This window comes from Triticum aestivum, chromosome 5A (genome assembly GCF_018294505.1).
Source record: "Triticum aestivum cultivar Chinese Spring chromosome 5A, IWGSC CS RefSeq v2.1, whole genome shotgun sequence".
NCBI classification, from domain to species: Eukaryota; Viridiplantae; Streptophyta; class Magnoliopsida; order Poales; family Poaceae; genus Triticum; species Triticum aestivum.
The window spans coordinates 625,401,467-625,410,942 of record NC_057806.1 but is presented as its reverse complement, the minus strand read 5'-3'; the positions used below and the strand labels follow the sequence as shown (position 1 = coordinate 625,410,942).

General features: G+C 40.8%; 1 protein-coding gene across 7 annotated transcripts; it reads left to right on the top strand.

The window, feature by feature from the left end:
* Positions 1 to 4,025: 4,025 nt before the first annotated feature.
* On the top strand, positions 4,026 to 8,373 carry LOC123105434 (tubulin beta-6 chain). 7 transcript variants are annotated; one of them, XM_044527494.1, is made up of 6 exons: positions 4,031 to 5,054; positions 5,156 to 5,393; positions 6,032 to 6,244; positions 6,767 to 6,803; positions 7,282 to 7,371; positions 8,046 to 8,368. In XM_044527494.1, the coding sequence occupies exons 1-3, from the start codon at positions 4,602 to 4,604 to the stop codon at positions 6,070 to 6,072; spliced, it is 732 nt and encodes a 243-aa protein (XP_044383429.1). In that variant the 5' UTR covers positions 4,031 to 4,601; the 3' UTR covers positions 6,073 to 6,244; positions 6,767 to 6,803; positions 7,282 to 7,371; positions 8,046 to 8,368. The 7 variants fall into 7 exon arrangements, with proteins under 7 accessions (XP_044383433.1, XP_044383432.1, XP_044383431.1 ...); XM_044527495.1 differs by lacking the exon at positions 6,767 to 6,803; XM_044527493.1 differs by having other exon boundaries at positions 6,032 to 6,803.
* Positions 8,374 to 9,476: the final 1,103 nt, after the last annotated feature.

Sequence of the window (9,476 nt, the reverse complement as noted above, 5' to 3'; positions counted from 1 at the left end):
CTTGGTTGTAGTCATAGGAAGTAGTGGGGACTTGGAGCTCATTGCCAATTTGCCACTAGCTCCCCACCATGACCCATGTTTACGTTTGTCTTCTTTATCGATCTAGGCTATCATGTAATCAATTGTTGTGAAATGACATCAATGACTCATTAATACTCTTTAGAATTAATAAAATGCTCTGGTACACTTGGAATAACTAGTAATCATGTATATGCAATTCACGTTAATATTAGGCAAGATATTCCACATTAATATGAAACAGATATAAAATATTATGCATGTTGATATTAGGCCCGATATTAATTAGTGGAGGATGCTAAACATGTGTAGTGCTAAATATATTTAATGCTAAACATCAGAGCGGCATAGACCAGTGGATATATGTGGTTGAATGAGTGTGACTTGTTGGATCTACGCAACTCACTCTTTTTTATATTGGTATAGATGATACCAATGATCTTTTGCTAGCTTGTTGCCCTTATCACCTATGTACGAGAAACTATGGTGTTTAGTAAGAACTAAAACATTGGACATGTCTCCTTGACACCAAAGGCCCAAATAGCATGTGTAGGATTCAATCTATTTGGGCCTTTTTGATTCGCAGGATTTCAAAAATGCAATAGGGTTACAATCCATGCATATTTTAATCCAGTGTGATTTTGGTTTCTTTTAGTTGCATTACAGAAACAACAAAGGATTATTTTCAATGTTTGAGTGGATGCTAAAATTCATATGTAATGTAGTACACAGTGATCCGTAGAAACAAACCCTATAGGATTAAATCATGCAGATCAAATGACCTAAAAAAATCCTAAGAATTATGATCCCTCAAAATACCTACAAAGTTCCTTTGGATCAAAGAGACCTAAATTTAGGACGTGCATAAACATTCGGCCCACGCATATTTTCCAATGAAGCATCTACCAACAGAGATTCTCGAAGTCATAAGAACACAAGACAGAGTGTGTTCTTGGTGGCTCTAATTACAACATGATGTTTGAAACTTTAGGTCTTGTGGTAATGATATACATATAATCATTCATAAAGCTACCATCACATAAATATTTCCAGGGGAAAACCCCAAAACAGGCCAAGCCTCGAGTTGGCTCTGATATTTTTTTGGGAAATGCTCAAAATCACCCGGGTGATTCCACTCGAAATGTCGACCGCCTCCTTGAAGCGACACGTGCCATGTCCTTCCCCTGACCCTCCCGTCCATGATGCTCCACGCGAGTCAAACCCAACTTCTAGCTTATCCCACCCCCTCCCATGGCGCACTATCACTCTTGCTCAAATCATCAATGAACCGTCCGCTATTTGTCTTGTCCCTCTACTCCCCATCTTTGGTTTCGTAAGGGACTGCCACCTGCAAGCTGACCAATGCGCTCATGTTGCCAACCCATCCAAACCTTTACAAAGCAAGCACAACTTGGCCCATGTTGCAGATTGGCCCACGTGGTTGCAACATGGGTCATGTTGTATACTCTCGAGCGCAACATGACTCATGTTGCAAAGTACTCTTGAGAGGTCGAAGCGGGAAATTATAGTGTTGAGGGAATCCAACAATTGATTATGCTTTGATCAAATGGTGGACGAGATGGCGGACTTTTTCCAGTTTTCAGTCGGCCGACTTGTACATCATCCCTTTTATTCTATTTTTTCGATGTATAGTATTAGATGTTCACATCTCTGACTTGCTATATTCGAAGAGTTATTTTTCGTAGTATGTTGGGCCTAAATATTGAGGCATCCTATGACGATTAGCTTCAGACTGTTGTTGTGACGCGGTGGGTGCAGTCAAGGGCCGCCGGTCCAGTTTGGCGTGACACTGTTTCTTCTCGGTTTTCTTGCGCTTCGTGCGAGAAAAAGAACATGCTCGCCTCTACTGCTTCGTCATTAGGCCGGCCTAGGATGGGATAAGTGTTGGTTCCCTTTTTTTTATTGAAAAAGAAAAACATTATATTTAAAATTTAAAATGTTCTTTGCACAAAAGTATACTTTTCGTCCCTCAATTTTTGGTGAAGTCTAGATTTGGTCCCTCAACTTTAAAACCAGACAACTTGCATCTCCAACTACCGAAACCGGACAAGGTTCGTCCCTTGACTCGGTTTTGACCGGTTTTGGTGTTGACTCACCCCGGTTTTGACTGGTGCTGACTCATATTCCTGTAATTTTTTTATGTCCGTGAACTTTTTGAAATCCACGTACATTTTTCAACTCGCGTAGTTTTTCAAGGTCGCGTATTTATTTCAAAAATAAACATACTTTTTACAAATCAGCAAACTATTCTGAAATTCACATTTTTTTTCAAATCCGTGATCTTTTAACATTTACGTACTTTTCCAAATCCCTGTATTTTCCCAAATTTGTGTAATTTTATCTAATCCAAGTATTTTTCAAAGCCATGAACTGTTTTTGAATTTGCATACTTATTTCAAATCCACATGCTTTTCAAAGTCCGCATTTTTGTTCAAATCCATGTTCCATTTATAATCCATGAACTTTGTTTGAAATTCACGTACTTGTTTCAAGTTGAAATAATTTTTGAATTCCACATATTTTTGCATAAAAGAAGTCCATATCCGTGTACTTTTTTCAAGTTCGCATAAAATTTTCAAATTCATGAACTCTTTCAAAAAAATGTACTCGAATATGAAACGGTACATCAATTTTAAAAAATTAAATGAACTTTAAAAAAATAAGCATATTTGAAAAAGCACATGAATTTGGAAAAAGTACGCAGATTAAAAAAAGTACAAAAATTTTAAAAAGGTTCGCATATTTGAAAAAAGTAACCGAATTTGAAAACATTGCGTGGACTTGGAAAAAGTAGGCATATTTGGGTCAGAACAGTCAAAACCAGGGTGAGACAGCACCAAAACCGGTCAAAACCGTGATTAGGGATGAATCTTGTCCGGTTTCAGAAGTGAAGAATGCAAGTTGCCCGGTTTTGAAGTTGAGGGACCAAATCTAGACTCCGCCAAGAATTAAGGGACGAAAAGTATACTTTTCTCTTTAAAAAATGTTAAAGCAAGTTTTATAAAATGTTCACGCATTTGAAAAAAATGTTTACACAGTGCCAAAAAATTTGCCGCATCATTCAAGTGAATCTTTTGTACCATAAAAATATGTATGGGACACTTTTAATTTTTCTATACAGTGATAAATATGTTCGCGTATCAAAAATGTTTCATATCATTAAAAAAATGCTACGTGTATTTGAAACAATGCTTAACATGCATTTGAATAAAATGTTCATCATGTTTAATTTTTTTTTCAACATGTATCAAACAAATGTGCCAGATGTGTACAGAAAATGTAGAACATGTCTTGAAAAATGCAGACATGTATTGCAAAACAAGGAAAAGGGGAAAAATAAAATAAAAAGACACGAATAAAACTGATGAGAAATCCCAGAAAAGTAGAAACCGAAAGAAAAAGTTACACAAAAAGAACAAAAAAAAACGAACACCTAAGCTTCTAAAACTGGTGCGAATGAGTCATAGAACTTCCTAAAATCGCCCCCACGGGAACCCAGGGCTGGACTATTTGGTGATCGGCTACTGTGGGGATGGTAAGATTATAGTCCCCGCGTGTTGAGACCTCCTAGCAGTGAGGGCGGGCAGGCGGGGAGGCGACCAAACGGGCGAATGGTATATCTTTACCTATTAATAAACTAGCTATTGACGAATCAACCTGTTGTTGAGTTGGTTAGGTGTACAATGGTATTCCCAACCCACCAGGGTTCAAATCCTGGTGCTCGCATTATTCCTGGATTTATTTCAGGATTTCCGGCGATGCGCTTTCAGTGGGAGGAAACGTTCCCGTCGACGACGAGGCGCCTACGGTGACTTCGTAAATCTCAAGATGATATGTCGGCTCAGTCTCTCGGAGGTGCTCATAGGGGTAGGGTGTGCGTGTATGCGTTCATAGGGGTGAGGGTATGCGTGTGTACATGAGCGCTTGTGTCTGTACTGATGCTAAAAAAAAATAAAAAATAAACCAGCTATTGCTTTTGGTCGTCCGTCGTGGTTGTTTTGCAAAAAAGCCCCTTGATTTACAGGAAATCAACCCGCAGTCCCTGTTTTAGTGGCACCCAGAAAAAACGTTTCACTTTTACAAACAAAACCCTATAGGCATTTCAATTCAGTCCACAGTCCTTTCCTTCCTCTTATCCACTCTGCGCCGGCGGCTACGCCCATTCCGTTGTGCGCCGGCGGCCGCCGTGCCTCGCACCGGAGGATGGAGTGCGCTCGCCGGGAGGATGGACGGCGCGGAGAGGCGCGCTCGCGCCTGAGCTCCTGTGCCCGCGCCTCGCGCCTCCTTGCACCGCTCCGGCGGCCTCACTCGCCACACGCCGTCGCCGGCGACCATAAGCAGCGACCGTCACACCTCTCCGCGCGCCACCCCGAAGCCCCAGCCACGCCGCGCCGCCGTCCCCCGCAACCCCGGCCTCCTCCTCGACCTCGCCTCTCTGTGCAAACAAACGACGTCGCCGGCGGCGGCCTCGGCCACCATGCTTGAGCTGACGGGCGCCGACCGCACAGGGCTCATCTCCGAGGTGTTCGACGTGCTAGACGACATGAGCTGCAGCGTCGTCGATGCCAGGGCGTGGTCGCATCGCGGCCGCCTCGCCTGCCTCGTCTACCTGTGGGACGAGGATGTTGCCGCAGCCGGTGTGGAGCACATCGAGGCCCGCCTCGCCCCCCTCCTCCGCGGAGACTCGGAAGCCAGCAGCGGCACCGTGGCTGCCGTCCCCGCCGGCTCCATCCCGCACGCCGACCGGCGCCTCCACCATCTCATGTATGCCAGCGGCGACCAGGAGCACGCGTTCCCAACTCCCTCGGTGCGTGCTCATGGATCTCGAACCCGACACCATGGGCTCCGTGCACACGGGGCCCTGCGGCCAGATCTTCCGCCCCGACAACTTTGTCTTCGGCCAGTCCGGCGCCGGCAACAACTGGGCCAAGGGCCACTACACCGAGGGCGGGGAGCTCATTGACTCCGTCCTCGACGTCGTCCGCGAGGAGGCCGAGAACTGCGCTGCCTCCAAGGTACTTTCCCCTTTCTTGAGGAGTCGCTCCAGTTACTCCGTTCCGCAGATTCTGGCCAGCGATTCTGACTTTTGTTCATGTGCTTGTCGTGAGGCTTCCAGGTGTGCCACTCCCTCGGTGGGGGCACCGGTTCCAAGATCAGGGAGGAGTACCCAGGCCGGATGATGCTCACCTTCTCCGTGTTCCCATCTCCAAAGGTCTCTGACACGGTGGTCGAGCCCTACAACGTCACTCTCTCGGTTCACCAGCTGGTGGAGAACACCGACGAGTGCATGGTGCTGGACAACAAGGCGCTCTACGACATTTGCTTCCGCACCCTCAAGCTGACCACACCTAGCTGTAAGCAAATCTGTGACATCAAGCTATATTACCTGCCTGTACTTTTTTACTAATGTGAATGCTAAATGAATAGAAGAGATAGAGGATTAATACACTGACTCTGGCTTGGCAACTTTATATTGGTTTCTTGACCGAGATTCTGGTACAGATGGAACCGTGATTTGTGATAGTCTAGCGATTAGTAGAAAGCTAACTGTAAAATCATGTGCTTTGCAACTCTTGTCATAATCATATACATAGGATTAGTTCAGTTTAAAGCAGGGATTCAGATTGCTCTACTGTGGCACACATTGTCAATTAGTTAAGTGAGATCAAAATAGAAGTGCAGATTTGGTGGCAAAACATTCTATAGGGGAGCAGTTAACCGGTTTGTTGTTACAAGGTGCTCTGGTTTTTTTAGCACACCAATTGGCTGCACATTGTACTTCTAATAGTGATTTTTTATTAATGTGAGATCTAAGCTCAATAGTTCGCACAACTTGGGAGGCAATCCTGAAAAGGAGGAGAGCACTTGAAATAGGCTTAGTGAAGAGAATTTGAGATGGCACGACCAAACATATTTGGGTTGACCTTGAATACCTAATGTCCCAGGGAATTTCAAGGGTGAGGAAGCTGGGTGAACTGTTTTCTGCTGACAGTAGGTGGTGGAATGAGGACACTCTCCAAGAGAACTTCTTAACACCAGACATCTGGGTGATAAAGAAGACCCCTCTTGGAAAATTGGACCAGGATATGTGGGTGTGATCCAGAATTTTATGCCTGTCAGGGCTAACTTGCACCTCCATCCCTACGCCCCTTTGATTACATTTGCAATTCAATATGCAAATAAGCTGGATGCTTGGATGCCCGTGGTGAGTGAAGTATGGCTTTAGTCTGTCCGTTAAGCTGACTAACTGTTTCAAAATCTTGAACTAATGTTTTTTGTGACACCTGAACTGAAGTTGGTCATGCTAACAAAACCTTCAACTTATTAGAACAGAAATTGTAACAACAGTTTAGCTTATTGTTCTGTGAAGTAACTACTGTTGTACCAGAAAATTTTGTGCACGTGCATTCAATTACAGGTTATCCGAGCCTGCTTGCACTTGCAACTGATCAATGCCGATCCAGTTGTTCTCAGGATAGATAAAAATCAGTTCTTGTTCATTATAGAGGGCATCCAACATAAATAAGATTTTTAAATCTGAAAAAACATTTTTATTGTACAATTCAGTCTGAAAGATAAGAGCAAACTTATCTGCCACTATAGAGGGAATCAAACATAAAATAGGTGACATGCAGATATTGACATACGATTACATTTTTATGGCATTACTAATCCAGTTATGGTTCCATTGTTGTCGCACACCGAACGTTCAATGAATTTCTTGAAGAAAATGTATGGAGTCTTTTGTTGTGTGCTTCAACCAGGTAAAATCCTATTGGTTATTCTAATCATACAATCTTCCGAGCCAATTTTGTGAGCTTAGTACAGTAGGATTCTTATTTTTGTAATTCCCAGTAGATATATTGGAGCTGCCCCTTCCTCTTCTACTGTGCTATCTCTACTTCTTTCCCTTCTACTTGATAGTCAAAAATTTAGTACATCTCCATGCTCATGGTTCTTCAACATATATAGTCTACTATGTAATTCTCTGTACAACCCATTTAACTCTGCAACAGCCACTAAAATATATCTGTAAGCTTGCATAGGAATAATTCATTTTTTTATTGTTGTTTGGTTATTGTGGTTCACAGCCAATTTCTTTAGGCTTTAAGCATATGGTAGGATTACACTAACAATCCAAGTAAATAGTATTTGGTCCTTTTGATTATGTTTCATGGCAATAAATATGTTTCCTTGTGGTGCAATTTGTTTCCTGCAATTGGTAACTCAACTTTTTTGCAGGGAGGTAACTACATTTCTTCCGTTGCTGAAAAAGCTGAGGTGAATTCTATGACAGTGAGGGTTGATGATAGGAGCACAATTAATTCTGATGTAAGTGTGACAACCTTGTGTACTATTCTATCCTGGTCTTGCTTTTATTGTTGCACAACTTCTCTGATCTCCCAGTAGATTTGTTCAGTCGGTGTGGTCGTTAGGCTTAGTTTAGACATCTTTCTATTTTGAATCTGTGCTTATACTGTTTGTCATCTGAAACCTACACTCAGTATACATTATGTCCAGGAAATAATCATCACGTACGGACATCACTCTGTACTCCTTCCGTTACATAATTCTTGTCGTGGTTTTAGTTCAACATTGCATAACCTTCTGGTTTTCCTGAGGTACTGCTCAGTAACTTTTTTTACCTCATGCATACAAAGATAGAACAAGAGTCACTGGATTAAGAATTCGAACTTTCAGAAGTTCAAAAAACAAATCTGCATAGTCTGTGGATGGGGATGGAAGGAAAGAATTGTGATTCTAATGTGCCATTGACAGTGGCGGGCATTAATTGGGGAGGCGGAGATAGCAGCTTGACATGCATGATGTTTGATTAGAATCGTGGTTACTTGGTGATGCTTTTAGTTTGCTAGAACTTTTTAGCCTGAAAGAATGCAAAATGCATATACACTGGGATTAGGAATCCATTAAGTTATCTTAGTTTCTCTTTCTGGTTTGAGTTTAGTATTATTTCTTCTTCTTCATGCATTTAATTTGCTGTGCAGGTGTCTTACATAAGATGCTATAAGGATTATATAACTTTCTTTACCGATCACAGTACCGACGGTGGCAGGCCATGCTTTCTATCTGCAGTTCTCCAACTAAAAGTCTAACTGCAGGAGTATGTAGAATCTTCTTTACTTAACTAGCTGATACTCACGGACATATCGTGAAGCACAAGCAGCCTTGCAACCACAAACCTTGCAGACTTCTCTTTTCATATCCAAACTTTGCAAACATTTCATTCATGTTTTTAAACTTATTCTACATTTATTTTAGTGCACCAAGAAAAAGTAAATTTGTGACCATTTGTGCTTATCTACTATTGCTTTGAGTTTTTTTTCTTCTTTAAAGGTTTGATAGTATATGTGTAGATTTTTAACTATTTTTGTTACTATTACAAATTTAGTTACATTTCTCAAAATAAAAGAAAATACTAAATTTGTATGAACATATAGATCTTATGAAATTGGATTTCATGGTAATTTAGTTACATAAATTATTAAACTCTCAAAGAGTATGTATATGCAACAATCACAATGTATGTTAAAAGCGATAATTCAACCAGTGGCAACACAAAGGCATGTTCACCTTATAGAGAATGAGGATAACATTGTTTCCGACGTTTGTCAGAATTGGATATAATTGGCTCGTAGTGGCACGTGGAGCAGGATTTGCGTTTTTTTTTGCCCGCTGCAACGCACGGGCATTTGTACTAGTCTTACTTATGGCGAGATTACCATTTGTCTCGCATGAAGGGCTCGCGCGTATGGGCCGGACCATTAGAGCTGTCGCTCGCTTGCAACTTGAGCCAGTCGGTCGCTCGTTCTTCGTACGTGTTCAGTCCATTATTTTTTCGGTTTTCTTTTTTCTTCATCGGTTTTTGTGGGTTTTCATCATTTTTCTTCATTTCTTTCACATTTGTTACCAGTTTTTTTTATGTTTATTTTTTGTTTTCTCCTGAATTTTTTTGGTTTTTTGTTTGTTTCTTTTGTTTTTCTTAGCTTTTTTTGTTTCTTTTTTGGTTTAGGTATTCTTTGTACATTTTTAGTATACACTAGAAACATTTCTTATATACACGTTTAATATTTATCAAATTCATGATTAACATTTTTGACAACTATATTTTTTAATGTCTAATTTTTTCATACACATTTATATACAGGTTTACTATTTCGAAATACATGCTTAACATTTCTGAAAACATAAATTTTTTGATGTCTACTTTTTCCATAAACATTGTGCATTTTTTGTATACATCAGTATACACATACAACATATTCAAATTCATGATTAACATTTTCTAAAACTTATAGTTTTTATGTCTAATTTCTTCATACACATTCTACATTTTTTGTATGCATCAAGAATATATTTTATACACGTTTAACATTGTACAAATACATGATTAATTTTATGGAATTTTTTATGTCTAC